The 16152-nt window shown below is 30.4% G+C and overlaps 2 protein-coding genes and 1 long non-coding RNA gene across 4 annotated transcripts in view; 2 read left to right on the forward strand and 1 right to left on the reverse strand.

The window, feature by feature from the left end:
* The first annotated feature begins 330 nt into the window (after positions 1 to 330).
* Roc2 (Regulator of cullins 2) overlaps positions 331 to 16152 on the forward strand; it is a 103338-nt gene continuing 87516 nt past the window's right edge. Inside the window, exon 1 of the mRNA XM_074133443.1 lies at positions 331 to 534. Within this exon, the coding sequence (XP_073989544.1) occupies positions 414 to 534 (121 nt within the window). The 5' untranslated portion in view covers positions 331 to 413. The remainder of the gene's footprint in view (positions 535 to 16152) is intronic.
* Positions 541 to 2942, forward strand: LOC141456990 (uncharacterized). The gene is made up of 2 exons (XR_012460145.1): positions 541 to 1757; positions 2684 to 2942. It is a non-coding gene; the product is annotated as an uncharacterized lncRNA (long non-coding RNA).
* Positions 5171 to 16152, reverse strand: part of LOC141456983 (facilitated trehalose transporter Tret1-like) — a 44731-nt gene continuing 33749 nt past the window's right edge. For both annotated transcript variants that reach the window (XM_074133434.1, XM_074133435.1), the window contains 5 exons: positions 11266 to 11388; positions 8401 to 8524; positions 7991 to 8299; positions 6387 to 6929; positions 5171 to 5693 (listed from right to left, as the gene is read on the reverse strand). In XM_074133434.1, the coding sequence (XP_073989535.1) occupies positions 5419 to 5693; positions 6387 to 6929; positions 7991 to 8299; positions 8401 to 8524; positions 11266 to 11388 (1374 nt within the window). In that variant the 3' untranslated portion in view covers positions 5171 to 5418. The remainder of the gene's footprint in view (positions 5694 to 6386; positions 6930 to 7990; positions 8300 to 8400; positions 8525 to 11265; positions 11389 to 16152) is intronic.

The following is a 16152-nucleotide window of genomic DNA, read 5'->3' on the forward strand; positions in this document are numbered from 1 at the left end:
TTGTTTTTCTTTTACTAGTTTTTATTGGGCATAATTTTTGCATTTTAAGGCTTTTAATTTTAGAGTGATAAACCAATCCAAACAATATGTTACGTTAATTTCTTTTCTTAAAATATATTCCATGATTAATGTACATTTACGTGAGATAAGTTGAAGCGCTGAATACTCTCTAACTCATAATTTTGTTTGGAGCCACATTGAAAAAAGATTATATCATTAAAACAGGTAATTGTAAGTTGTTTAGTTATCACTAAATAAATACATGAACCTTCTTCATAATCTTCACTTAAAATTTGCGGGGAAAAAAAATTATGGGTGTTGTATTAGTTTTGCAAGTATCCGTTAGAAGCACCACTTGTTTACCGGTTACTTTCTTTACAATTCTTGGTTCGCTCCTAATTTTCTGTCCCTAAATGGAACGTAGTGAAGGAGACAATACAAAAATGTTTACCCTAAAAAAGTGGAATGCCGTTGCTATGTGGAGTTGGGACGTCGAATGTGATACATGTGCGATTTGCAGAGTGCAAGTAATGGGTAAGTGCTATTTGGAATAACCTGCATGGCATTACCTCCAAAGAAGTTAGATAACGTTGAAATGTGCTGTAATATTATGAATGTTTTTGCTTGAACATTATTTTCATAGCTCTTTGATGTTATTAATTTTATGAATATCAGCCTGAAGATAGAAGATTGAATTTTTGGCACTGTTTAAGTACATAGCATAAGGAATAACATAACTAAAAGTGTACATGTAACTAAACAATAGATTTAACTAAGGGACAAATTACTTACATAAGGAAAGGAATTCTGCTTATCGGTGATTTTCTAATTCTTAATATTTCTTCTTGTGATGTTTGTTTCCAGAAAAAGTATTGTAATTTTGTGATGTTTGAAATTCAGTGCAGGTTATGATGAAGTGTACTTTGTTAATTAATATGCATTTTGTTTTTGTTTTTTTTTAGTTGTTTTTTATAACTTAAATTTAGTTCTGGAATCTGCTACTTTCTATAATTTTTTCACTCATAATCATGTGCACTCTTGCGACTTGTATTTATGATTGTAATATGAAGGTCAGCTGAATGACTGCTAGTTGGTAGCATTTGTGTGATTCTATCTATAGTCAGTATTTGAACTGATAATTTTACTTTCTGATAATTGTGTCAGCTTTTATCTACTTAGAATAACAGAAGGGAAACAAAAATGTTCGATAAAAGTTAATCCGATAAATTTCTTTTTTTCTTTTCCTTATTAATTGTTCTTAACTCGGCCTCCAGCAGCCTGAAGTCACATTTTGTTAAAATGAACAATACTCTCTGGATTAATATTCATTATTAACTCTCTCTGATTGAGGAAGCAAATTCACAGTGTTCTCTCTATGTTGAGTTTATTGCAAAGGTTTTTGAGTTAATCACTGGTCTATCCTTTTTGAGGCTTAGTCAAAATGATACGATTTGGTGGTACCACTACCACTGTACTTGTAAACTTTTAAAAGGTTATTTAATTAAAACAGAAACATTCTTTTATAGTTTTCACAGATTATAAACTGATTTTGCGAACTCTAACCGGTAATCCCAGAATGTTTTCCAAGTTAGTCTAATGATAAGATTACCAAATGTAACAGAAATGAATATAGAAGAATTAAGTTATGTCTTACAGCTACTGTTCAGATCACATTCACGTTCAACTTACATTCATTGAATTCCTTTAACCAATTGTATTCTTTACTAAAGGATTTAGTTTTGAGGCGATCAGTTCAGGTAATTTAAAGTTAACTATTTTATATTAAGAAATGAAATTGGTGAATCAACATTGCATTCTAGTTTTCTATCAACTGATTTGTTAGAGTGTTGAAAAAAATATCAATTTTAGTTGTAACTTCTTTTGGATATGCACCTAAGTTTTGAATAAAATTTAACATGAAGCATTAAAGTGGTTAGGTCCGCAGTGCTGAATAATATCGTTGATTTTATTCGTCGATGTACGTTTTCTATTGTATCTTTGCCTGCTTTTCGGATTTTCATCCATTGTCAGAGGTGAATTAATCACTTAAGTGTTAAGATTTCAACTTTTCTTACGCTGCCCATTATGCCAATACACTTACTGGCTCAGAGAAATTTTTGTAAACATGCAAATCAAGTATAAATAGTTTTCTCAAATCTTGGCAGAATATGTTGTTTAAAAAAAAAATATTTTCAGTTATTCTAATGAGATTGATTACTTGTCTATTAACTCCTTTATCTGAAACCTTCACATTTATAAATATTACCTTCTTTTTTTTGTAGTTAATTTGTATTTATTGAGCCGATAAATTTTATGTGTTACATCATTACCATGTTAATCTTGGATATGTTTCGTTATTATCTATTTTGACCTTTATCTGATCATATTTATATGAAGTGCAACTCCGCATATGTAGGCCTAGATTAAAATTCTTGTTTATCCTTTAATAACTATCTTTAACTTGAGTATTACATAATCATGATTGGTGATATTAATTTTTATATAATGAAGGATGTCCATATGTACTGTTCTAAGTTTGGTCCTTCAGCAAGCTTATTGAATTTATTAAACTTTGCAAATCGTGCTTGGCACTTCTCTGTTTATTTATTTTTTATTTTTTGCGTTATTTCTTAACTTAGAACATGTTATTGTGTGAGTGAAGTAATGCCTATTTTTTTTTTAGGGGGCTTTATGTCCAACTACCAATTTGGGTGTCGTGGATGGAGGCGACTATCAAACACACTTTTCTGTATAAATTTCTCATATTAACCATAAAATAAAATCCCAGTCCTAATCGAATCCAGTTCCACAATACTTTTAGCTTTTTGGTTTTTATTTATAGGTTTACCTAAAGGCAATTGTCAATCTTTAAACAAATTAACATTATAAAACAGTACAGCCAGAAAAGAGGAAATATTTAATTCATTAGCGTTTATCATTAGTGATATTCCATTGATCAGTTAAGCATCAAGCGTAACCCTTGCAGGGAGGTTACCTTTACTTGCAAGCATTCCATTCTTTCTGTCTAGGGGTGTACACAAAACGTCGTTGTCTCGATTGTGTCATCATGAACATGACCATGTCTCTAAACAGATGTTTGCTCGGCCAGAATTTCTTTATTTGAGAATTAGTACTTAATTTTATTTGCCAAGAAATTATTATGCCCTGTAGTTTGGATTAATTCTTTCTATATTTCATAGTATTGCTCAGTGTTCACTTTCATTTGTGGTGAGAGTTAGGTTTAGAAGTAGAAGTCTATTGTTGATTGTGTAATCTTATGTATTTATTTTTTCATTGAACTTGACTTTTTTACGATCTCTCAAGAATACTGTAAATATAATTTATTCTACAGCCAAAAAGTAGAACTTATTATATTTTTTCCAAGTGTCGTTATAAATGTCTAATTAAAAAAGTTTATATATATTTGATTAGACAAGTGGACGTTGTATCGAAATAAAGAAGCTCTAATTTGGATCAGAATCTCTGAAATTTAAAATTTCCTTTATAAAGAGTTTTAACTTTTGAATTGTTTTTCTAATTTTTAAAATTGAAGTAATAAAAACTTTATTAAAGCTATAAACTTATTTACTTCTTTGCCTCTACTTGATGATATATGTCGTTAATTGTAATATTTTTTAAAGTAACTTTTTTTTTTCGTTTTATTAATCATTCCTATGCCATTTAAAAAAACATCATGAAGGTTACACTATCACGATTAGTTTAAGAATAAACAAAATAAAATAGTAATTAATGTGCGCGTGAGTTATTTCATGGCCGTTATATTCATTTTTGATTGATAAGGTGAGTCTAAGAGTCCGAGGTTTTTTCCTGAAGATGTTCTTGCAACTTAAAGATAAATTTATTGTCACGTTAAAGTTATTAAACTGATAGAATCGTTTTTCATTACAGTGTTTGTCAACACTAATTTTAAGTAATGATAAATAAAGATGTTCTTTGTATAAAATAAATAATATTTAAGTGATTAAGTATTGGAAATAATAAGAGAATGTGATAGTAGATCCTTTTTTGTTTAAGTCAGGTTATTTTTGCAAAATGTTAACTTGAACCTTTTGACCTTAAAGTGGTATGTATACAACTTGGAAGATACTAAGGATATGGTCTTAAAGAAGCTAAATTTTACTAACTCAAATTTGGTGTAATTTTTTTTTTTTATTAATAAAGTAACTTAAATTTAGTTGAGCTTTTTATGTTTTTTTTTATATACACAGTTAAGTAAACAAAATCAAGAAATATGGACTTCTCTATTAACAATATTAAATAATATAAATATTGTAAGTTTACATTTCTTAACTTTTAAATTTAGTTTTTATTACTCATTAAATGATTTTTTTAATCTCAATTAATTCACAATAGCTTTTTTGGAGTATAAAACGTATTTTTTTTTTAACTCAAATTTAAGTTTTCTATGTACCTAAAATAATTTTTTTTTTCTTTGTTTATGAGGCCCTAATTTACACTAAATTATTTACAAAGTACTTTACAAAAAGAGACACTATTTACATTTTCTTAGCAGAAAGAAGGTAAATAAATATTTTGAAATTTTTAAATACTATCAATTATTTACATAGGATAGAAAATAGTATTTTTTTAAAAAAATCAATTCTTGCTATAACCTAATAAAATAATAATTTTTGTTCATTTAAGGATTGAAAGTTTATTTTTTTTAAAAAATATGTTCATTCCAATTATTTTACGGATTTTATCTGTTGTAGCTCAAATGTTTTTTTTTTGGTATTCCTGATGGATTTTAGAACTTTCATCAATTGTAAAGAGGTTTATTAATCCAGTTTGGTGTAGTGAATTTGACTTCAACTATGTCTCACGTAGTTGAAACGAATTCAATTAACTTGGAAGGCACTTTTATCAGCCTTTTGATACATCTTGGTAATATTCTGGCTTCTTTTAAACATGGCTACTTACAATTATAATAGGAATATCTAAGTTTTTTTTTAAAAAAAGTATTTCCATTACTGGAAATCTCCAAAGATATATTCTTGCTTCCTATTTAGAAGTTATTTACAATATTCTTTGGCATCCTTTTGAACTTATGGCTCAATGAAGCCTGAAATTGGAATGTATATATACACACAAATTAAGGAATGATATTAAAACAATAATAGTGACAATAATAATTATGCAGTCTTCTCTCTTAAGTTTACCAATTCCATCCTACCTAACGATCCAACCACCTAGTTCTCGAGATGTCATTTAATCGTTCTTTGTTTGAAATTAATTTTTAATAATTATATTTAAAAAATGACTATTAATCTAATTTCAATTCAAAATTGTTGGCACAATTATTCTTCTATGATTTTACAAAAATATAGTATCAATTTGATGTCATTTCATCTGAAATTTGTTATAAGAAATACTATTTCTATTTGTTAAATTCAATTCTTAACAATTTGGTAGAGTATCTAGGACCTGTTCATTTTCATTTGATCCCTGTCGTCCCATATAGTACCTTTCAATTTCTTCGAGACTTCTCCCTCTTGTTTCTGGTACGAATATTATTACAAATGCCAAACTAATCAAACATATAACACCGAATAACCAAAATGCACCATGTGAACCAATCAGTAATGTTAAATCCACATAGGTTTTAGTAACTAAGAATGTACAAGCCCAGTTGAAGCTGGTTACCATTGATCCGGCTGATCCTCTGATTTTTGCTGTGAACAGAAATAGAATTTATAAATATTACCAAGTTTACGCTTTTCTATAATTAATAATAAATAGTGTAAGTGCTTATATATAAACTAATTTAAATATTAGTAGTGCATTATTTGGTTTTTCTAATTTTTTAACTTTATTTGATTAATAAAGTAATGTAAAGTTATAGTAATGCGATCTTTTAAGGTTTTCTGAATAAAATGTGTATTTTCAGATTTCGGAATTGTTTTTCCCATAAAATGTGCGTTTCTGTATTTCTGTAGCAGAACAAAAAAAAAATAATAATAGAGAAATGCAATTATAATTGGCGCCTTCTGTTTATCTGTTAAAAAAATTTGCGAAAAACTTCCCTCAGAAACCTTCAGTTGTGGATGTTTAATATTTTTTTAATTACTTTTTTGTTATTTTATTTTGTAACCTTCTTGCTGAAAACTTGATATTTAGTCGATCTAGTCGATGCAATTCTGCCAACTATATCATCTGTTTCATTTTTTTTTTAAATAAGTATATAATTCAAAACGTTTCAACATATAAGATCATCAGTAATCTGTAGTTGCAAAATAAAGTGCAACGATTTCCATTTGAGAATCCATTACACTAACCTCTGAGCTAAAAAGTTTCCTTATAACCTTTCTTTTTCGAGTTCAATAAAATATTATTTTGAAAACAAAATAATGTTTAAAGATACTGACCTGGCAAAATTTCGCCCATCATCAGCCAAGGTATGGGACCAGCACCAATGGAGAATCCAATAACATAGATGACAGAACTGGCCAAAGGTATCCATCCATATTGTGTCATATCAGTGCCACTGTTTTTCATATAGAAAAATGTTCCAAGTATTGCCAAAGTGGCGGCCATTATACAGTTTGAGAAGTACATCAGTACTTTCCTTCCAACACGATCAATTAATGCTGTTGCAACCAAAGTTGCACCAAGATTCACTAGACCGACAATGATGGCTGACAGATTTGAATCAATTGTACTACCAGCATCTTTAAATATTGTTACAGTATAAAATATAACTGCATTAATGCCGCTCAGTTGTTGAAAAAACATTAGTCCCATTGATATGGCAAAAGGACATAAGTATTTTTTATTAAACAATTCTTTAATGGATGATTTGTTCTCTTTAAACAGTTCTGTGGATTTTTGTAATTCGGACATTTCCTTGTTAATATCAGCATTTTCACCACGTAACCATTCTAAGGATTTTTTGGCCTTGTGTTCCATCTCTGAAAATAAATGACATTTATTAGCTAAAGGCTATTTAATTTGACAGCAAGTGATAAAATTTAATATTTGGAAAAAAATCTATCTCAGTTCGTTGAGAGTTTGAGATAAAGCAAATCTAATTACATCTATAGAAACATTATTAAATATTCCATTAGATCGTAATATGGTTTTGGCAGTAGTTAAAAGAAATAGCATTATTTTAGAGCTTTTAAAAGAAATAAACCGTCGACTTTCTTAAAATATTCTTTGATTTGCTTAAACTCACGGGCTTTTAGTTCTTTTACTAGAAGTACTGCTATGAAGAATGCACTTTTTAGATCTATAATTATACAGGTGCAAGTCGCTGGTGTATAATGAAGAAAGATTTCAATTCTACATTTACAAGAATATGTTAGATTAAGCAAAAAGTAAAATGAATTTAACAAATCTAACAGTTAATTGATGTATTTGAGAAAGGAAATGTTCTTTGATTGTCTAAGAACTAATTTATTAGTTACCAACTGCCATTGAAACTCAAAGAAGATTTAAATCAGATCGTTATCCATTTTTTCTGGAATTTTAAAGAAAAACTGCCCAAAGAAAACGAAAGCGAAACTGATTTTCTAAATTCTTCCCTACTTCACAGCTGCTGGTAATGTTTTGTAACACGGATTTAGAGAAACGTGAACAGTACAACCTGCTGCTAAGTTGCTCTAAATGCTTTGCAAGCAGTCCTCGGAAGAAACCTATTGTTTTATCACAGCATTACTAATGTTAGAATTCAATTTAAAGCAGATCTTGTTTATCTGATAATACAGAAGTGAAAATATTAACTAAATGGTTGCGATGCCTTCTCAGACTGTACACCTTCATCGTGGATAAGATATTTGTGTGGGATTTATGGTAAGTAATCCACACCAAATTAAAATTAAATTTGAGATGAGCTAATTGATAAAACTTCAAGAGTTTGTTCAATATATTAATGACTGAGCTTGTTACAAGTTTGCCGAAGTTATAGTTTTTCTTTCTAGTTTCAAAGACTGAAAAAGTACTGGAAAATAAATGATATTAGAAAGCTTACTTTTTCCAATAAACCATCTTGGCGTTTCTGGTATTAGGAACATCAATATAAAGAACGGAATTGGCAGGCAAGCTCCAAATAGTGCCAATTTAGACCAGTCTAAGTACTTTCCAGCTAGAAAGCAGATTAGTATTCCTCCGTTACCAATAGCCGTCGGCAATAGACCCAAGGTACCTCTGACATCAGGTTGTATCGCTTCTCCGAGATAAACAGGTAACGCCAAACTGGCGATACCAACGCAGAAACCAGCCAAAGATCTTCCAGCCATTATCATGCTAACGTTTGAGGCGAATGCGATTAATATGAATGCTGCAATAAAAGACATTCAAGTAATATTATTTATATTCTGATATTATTTAAAGTTTTTAAATATTCATTAAATTATTAAAAGAAGAAAAAAAAAATCTTACAAATTCCAAAAGGTATTGCTGTAAGCAATATGGTTTTCTTTCTGCCCAAAGTTTCAACCAAGGCTCCTCCAATAATACCACCAAGCAGAGCTGACAAAGGCATTAAACTTGCAATCCATGATGTCTGTGGAAAATAATTACTGTTATGTTTTTTTTTTTAAATTATTTTTAAAACCTTGAATCAGAGAGAGTATAATTATTTAAAAAAAGAAAAAAGCAAAAATTATACAGAGAATGGCATACAACAACAGAACTCGCGCTAATGACCTTCGGCGTTTAATCTATCTTCATCTTCTTATTTTAATTTTCAGATAGCTGTAATAATCATTATAGTTTTTTATTTTGTAAACCATTAAGATAATGGTTTGACGTATTTTTAAGCTGCACCTGGTTTCGGTCTCTTAATTTTATTGACCTAAAAGAGTTGATGTTCTGAATTTTGTTCTTGGGCTTTTTTGGCTGCAGTTGGCAAGACTGCGAATTAAGTTATAAGCATGTATAGGTAAATAGATAATTTACTTTTAGTCTCCAATTGGCTTTGACGTCATTTTATAGAATGAGAACGGGCGAATACTGGACTAGATTCAGGCCTGCTTAAGTCATTCTACTCTTAGTTACTTAAGCAAATTCAAATGGATGATGAGAGGATTTGAAGTTAGGTCTTTTCTAACGGAAACTTCACAATATTTTAACCTTTAATAATTTATAAAGCTCATCTATTGCCAGGTGAAACCTCCCGTAACCAGCGAAGTATCTAAGATATCTAGAAACCACCAACTCTAATTAGTTACGTCCTTTGGTTCTTCAATTAAGTCTTAAAGGGGCTTCCAGAAGTAATACAAACAAGTTCCTGATTGTCGTGTGAAAAGAAAACCTTATTTTGGTTTAAAAGACTCAGAAGATATCTATTAACCTTGGCATCACCTGACAGAAAGTGATAAACTATAAGAGGTAATGAATATTTCTTTCCGATTGGTCTGAAAAACTGTCAACATTGAAGAAATGTAAGATGAATTTAAAGTTATCATAAAAACTTTATTATTAAAGTGTTTTTTAGTGCCCTAATTTTTTTTAAATTTTGTTCTAACCACTGCAATGAATGCCCATGTCTATATTATTATTATTTTAAATAAACTTGCAATTTCCTTGAAGCATTCGCAATTCCTCGTGATGTTTTCATTAACATTAAAGAAAATTAATATACGCATTAGCCGAAAAATTATAATGTAGGTACTTAATTTTAAAAAGAAAATGTTTAATTATTAATTTTCCATTTTACTGTTTGTGGAGAGTTTCCTTTTTGAAAATTTAGTATTTTCAAGCTCTAAAGAAGTGAATAGATTTCATAAATATTTTTATGCATCTTTCACTTATTTGCTAAAAAAAAAGCTATCGAAAACCTCATTCGTGAAACCAAGATATTTTTTGACAAAATTAGGTAAAACGTTTCAGGTAATGTGGTCTTGTTTGGCCTTCATTTGATTTGGGGTAAATAATTTCCAACCAATGATCACAGAACATTTATTTAGTTATTATTACTATTATTTAACGGAGGCCAAACTATTTATTGTCTTTAATGTTCTGTAAAAAGAACTAACTTTTTGATCATAAACATTTTATTGCTAAAGAAATTACTGCAGAAGGAATCAGAATTGTTATATTATGCCAGATTTAGAACTTGAAGGTAGTTAAAAAGAAAAATGGTGGTACTGAAAGCCATATCCACTGTGGTCTAAATCTTCTGTTGTTGCGTACTGTTCCGAGTTTTGTTAGGAACTTGAAGAGCTATAAAAAGTGGCTGGTTCCCGTAATAAGGTGTTCTTATTATTAAAGATAATAGTATATTATCTGAATCAATTAACGTTTTTGATGGTACTGACATGGGATTGTGTCGGCAGTATACTTTTTTTAAAATGCTGCATCCTAAGAGTTGCTGCAAATCTTTCAACGAGGAGATAATTTTGTCAGTTTTTGAATACAGTCGACTCTCGATAATTCGAAACTCGATAATACGAATTTTTCGATAATTCGAACTCTACAGCTGTTAACTTCGGTAAATCGAAAAAATTCAGTATATTTAGATAAGCTCGATAATTCGAAATCCTTTTCTTAACAACAGTGGGAGTGAAGGCTCTATAATTCGAACGAGGCCGCTTCCCCTCTTGATAATTCGAATTTTCCCTAGTAATGTTTACTTCTCATTTTCCGCTTATTGTTCATTTCCTGCGTAATGTTTCCCTCCTTTCAGCCCAGTTTAACTTTCCAGTTCACTTTCTTAGTTTGTCACGATGGGAAGTACGTCACCCTTACTGTGTCCGACAAAAAAAAAATTATCGCGGCCGTGAAAAGTGGTTCGAAAAAAGATATCGCCAAAACTTTCAATATTCCACCATCAACGCTTTCTACAATTCTAAGTCACTTGACTAAGTCAAGCCACATTCAAACAAAAACTGTTCTTCATTTTTTTAATTAGGTACATATGTATATTATTATTTATTGAAATGTTAATACATATGTATTTTTTTTGTTCTTTTTTGTCGTTTTCATTATTTTCACTTTTTTCCTTGAGGCTATACATGTCTAAAACTTAGGTAAGCTCCTACGTATGTACTTACATATATACATAATAAAAACTCTTAATAATACGATTTTTTTCCCCCTTTCTTGATAATTCGAAGTCTCGATAATTCGAATTTTTTTTGTAGTCCCTTGGATTTCGATTTATCGAGAGTCGACTGTATTTTAAAAGATATTAAGAATAATATCTTTTCATAATTTTTTTTGCCAAAGTGTATTGTAAAAGCAATCAAGCGTGATGTCATGGACATAATTACATTAACTGAGCACATACTCGATTTTACACACCTGTTGTTCCGTAATGTGGAGCGTACTGCCAGGTTGTTTCATGGACTCCAGAGCTGGTGATGTATACGCTGAAGAGAATCCAACTACCATCGAGCCGAGTGATACAGAGAACGCAGCCAAACCCTTTAAAAAAAAAATAATGATATAAATTTAATAACTGTGCATAAAATGAAATAATAATTGTTAGTGAGATTAGCTGAGTGGTTAGCGAATATTGGATTCCAACGCGGAGATCCTGAGATTTTCTCTTCCTAGGAGCTTCTTACGGGCAACACTGTCAAGTGATGGAGACAGTGTTGCCTCTAACAAGAGAACACTGTGGGAAGCAGTGCACTGAAAAAGCTCCGAGCGCAAAAAACTAAAATATAAATTAAGAATATAATAACCAAAAAGTTGTTTGTTGTTCCGCTTTGAACAGTTTTTGACAAGTTTATTCAAGGTAAATCGTGTTTTTTTTCTGTTTATTGCACAATATATTAACTATTCACAGTGTTAAACAACTAAGATATACTTAAAAAGTTCCAGTTAAATTGTTAAATTTACATAAGAAATTGATATTTTTTTTCAAAAATGCAAGAAGAGTTGAATTTTAATGCAAGGCAATTCTTAAGATTTTAGCAAATCCATTAGGTCTTCATGTTATGTAATCCTTCGCACCGTAGCCATTTTTATTTTTATTATTTTTATAAATAAGAATTGTTTTCTGAAAATATTTAGATAAAAATAAATTAATTATTTTATTATTTAAGTTTTGGTGAACCAACAAATTTGGTTTTATTATAAGAATGGAAAGAAGTTGTTAGAGATTTTAAGTCAACGAATTATTTTGGACTAACAGTAATTTTCACAACAAATGTAATTTATAAACGATACGTTATATTTTGATTACAATTTTTATGTTGAACATACGATAGTTTAAATCTTACGTTAATTCTTCCTGACCTTACATTAAATATTTTAAAATCTAAACCATTCATTTTAAGACATCTGACCCTTGGTAAGATTAGTGCTGAATGTGATGAACACATTGCCTATTACTTATTTCTCTACAGATTCTTGCTCTAAGCCTATTTAGGCCTTCTTCTCCCGAATGATCTAATAGTAAATAATGTTAGTTTATTTTACAACAAGGAGAGTGCCAGAAACTATGCTTTTCATGACAGTTAAGTCCTGCTCAACTTACTGCTACTATCGGGTCGTTTGAAAAGTCCGTGCAAAGTCAGAGAGATAGCACTACTGGCGCGTATCGAGGTTATGTTTAGTTAGTAGCATCTCTTGGAAGAGCACACACCAAGTTTCAGCCAGATCGGTCTATTTCTTTGTGTTTGGCATTCGTTTGAATCGAGGAAGTCGAGTGATTTTCAAAAAATAGACGAAAAAGAATTTCGTGTGTTGATTAAACACTACTTTATGAAAGGCAAAACGCCTCAGCAGACTAAAGAGAAGCTTGATAAACATTATGGTGACTCTGCACCTTCGATTAGAACAGTTTATAAGTGGTTTCAAAATTTTCGGAGTAGCCATATGGGCACAAGTGACGCTGAACGTTCTGGACGCCCTGTTGAGGTTACTACTCCAGAAATCATTGATAAAATCCATGATATGGTGATGGATGACAGAAAAGTGAAGGTGCGTGAGATTGCTAGTGCTGTGGGCATCTCGAATGTACGGGTACATAATATTTTGCATCAACATTTGGACATGACAAAGCTATCCGCAAGATGGGTGCCGCGATTGCTCACGCTTGACCAAAAACGAAATCGTGTGAAGTGTTGCAAGGACGGTTTGCAGCTGTTCCAGAAGAATCCGCAGGACTTTAAGCGTCGTTTCATCACTGTGGATGAAACATGGATACATCACTACACTCCTGAGACCAAAGAACAATCTAAACAATGGGTTACCAAGGGGGAATCTGCGCCAAAAAAGGCGAAGACCGTTCCTTCGGCCGGAAAGATTATGGCGACTGTCTTTTGTGATTCGCAAGGAATAATCCTCATCGACTATCTGGAAAAGGGTAAAACTATTACAGGTGCATATTATTCATCGTTATTGGGCCGTTTGAAAACCGAGCTGCAAGAAAAACGCCCACGATTGGCCCACAAAAAAGTCCTTTTCCATCACGACAACGCACCAGCTCACACCTCAGCAGTTGTGGTCGCAAAATTAATGGAAATAGGGTTCCAACTCGTTTCACATCCCCCCTATTCTCCAGACTTGGCTCCCTCGGACTACTATTTGTTCCCCAATATGAAGAAATGGCTGGCGGGAAAAAGATTTTATTCAAACGAGAAGGTGATTGCAGAAACGAATGGCTATTTTTCAGACTTGGACAAATCCTATTATTCGGAAGGGATCAACAAACTAGAGCAGCGTTGGATGAAGTGTATAAGCCTAAAAGGAGACTATGCTGAAAAATAAAAAAGGTTTACCCCAAAAAATTAAGTAGTTTTTATTTTTGCACGGACTTTTCAAACGACCCTCGTATTCCCAAATATTCTCCAACTTAAATAAATAAACTTTAGCAGCTTCTTAACATTACTACTTAATCAGTTTTTAAATGATGATTTATTTCCTGAAAAATGGATGATTAGCTAAATTAAAGCGTTGGTAAAGTCGGGTGATTCTTCTAACATAAACATTTTTAGAGTAATTTTTATATAATCCATTATTGCAAAATTATTAGAAAGCATAGTCCTTGCTAAAATTTCGAATCTATTTTATTACTTTAGTTAAATCCGAAATAATTGGTTTGACAATAGTTTTGTATTGTTGGGTTCTTTTTTATCTTTAGTTTCTGTTTTTGTAATATTTAAAGTATGTCTGAACAGGGATGGAAGTGTAAAGGTTAGTTATGCCAGCAAATATGAGATGTAATGAAAATGTCCAGGCTTTTAGTAAGTAGATAATATGTTGTGTACTATTTATTGTGTAGGTATTATCAAGTATCATTTTATTTATTGTTTATTATTGTGGCTATCAGTTGAGAGCCTACAATGCAGTTGTTGTAGTATTAGTTATTGACTAGACGAATAGGATCTTGAAGTTTGTGCACTTTGGAAAGTGCTCACAGAAAGAATTGATGGGATACGTTTTTGTCTGCATCTTTGTTTGGTATGATAAAGATGGCAGTTGTATTATTATTTTTTTTTTTTTTATGGCTGTCTTGATTTGGCTGTTGTAAAATCATGTTGACGGGTCATTCTTGAGTTCTGTGCGTTTCATCTACAATATTCCAAATTTAATTAATTCTAATACTTTAGAGTATCTCGGACGACGTGTGTTACAAAAAAAAGAATGCCGCTTTTTCATGCTATTTGAACAAAAATTAAACATTACTTCAAACACTTGTGATCATTTCTTATATATTTATTTTTGTATATTTATTTTATTTTTTTCTCGTATCTTTTTCTTTTTTTATATGTTTATTTATAATGACTTTTTATACTTAAATTCTTGTTTGTTTTTTTAAATTTTTTGCTGCTTATAATTAATGAATTTACTTATCGATTACTCAATATTAATTTACTTTCACACTCCACATGCTACGCACGTACTTTATGTCACCCTTATACAAAATGTAATAATTAATTCTAATACTTTGGAGTATCTCGAACGATATGTGTATCAAAAAAAAATGCCGCTTTTTCATACAATTAAAAAAATAAATAAAATAAACACTTTTAATAATTTCTTATATCTTCATTTTTGTTTATTTATTTATTTTTTCTCATATCTTTTTCTTTTTTTGTGTGTATACTTTATAATTTCTTTTTATAACTTAAATTCTTGTGTTTGTTTAATTTATTTAATTATTTTTAATTCTTGTACTAATTGATTACTTAATTTTATTGTTTACATTTTTTAAATATATCACTTTTATAAAAGGGTTTTTTAGCCTGTTAATTGTAAATACATAAATAACAAAGTGAATATTGCTCTGACTTTCTTTTAATACTTTAAATTTTTCTAAATTTTTCGGGCTATCACGTGATTTTATTTTTGTATAATATCTGTAATTAAGTTAAACTGGTAGCACTAGATTTTTGAGATCTACAAAATGAGGAAACAATTTTTCAGCTTGTGATCCATGGTATCTCAAAAAAAAACAACAAAAAAACAGTCTCAAAAAGTTGAAACCATTTCATCTATTGACTCACAAGGTTTTTATCAAAATTCTTGATCCAGAAGTGCGATATTTACTGAGGTGATATATCAATATGTCTTTCTTTAAACTCCTTGTGCTGCGTACTCACTATAAGCTCATCCATTTTTATTTCAAACTTTATCTCAGAATGTTTTTGAGGGGGGCACTTGGGGAACTGTCTTGTTAGGTTAACCTCTAATAACCTCCTTAAGAACAGTTTATTCTTTCGCTGTCTATACAATATTAAGAGCATCAAAAGCAATCCCGTTGTACCTAATTTGGAGTAATTGTTTAAACGGAAATCAGATTTTATAAAACGGTTTATGCTTTTTAGAATTTGCTACAAAACAACTGAATTTATTTTTTCTCTCTCAAAATATTGATACAGAGATTTAAGCTAATCACTTTTATTGGAGATATTCTATTCGGAAAATGTTTTTATACAGAGTTTTGGTGGAACCTGAAGAATAAGCACTTAGTCTGGCAATAGACTCAGTCATTCTGTTAGTAGATATTTTTTTATATTTCAAAAATGATAATAATGATAAAGGGATTTCGATGCTTGAAACTTTGCATGAATATGTGCTAGAAATACGCCCTGAAATTGAAATTGAATACTTTTTTTTTTTAACCAATCAGTGCTCTTTTAAACACTGGTTCTTATAATTTGAAGGTTAACAATTTCCTAACAGCCAGACAATATATGCTGCACTAATTCTCAGTAATTGCAAGTAAAGTTTAGG

This window comes from Rhodnius prolixus, unplaced genomic scaffold (assembly GCF_049639745.1).
Source record: "Rhodnius prolixus isolate KJV_2025 unplaced genomic scaffold, Rpr scaffold_10, whole genome shotgun sequence".
Lineage (NCBI taxonomy): Eukaryota > Metazoa > Arthropoda > Insecta > Hemiptera > Reduviidae > Rhodnius > Rhodnius prolixus.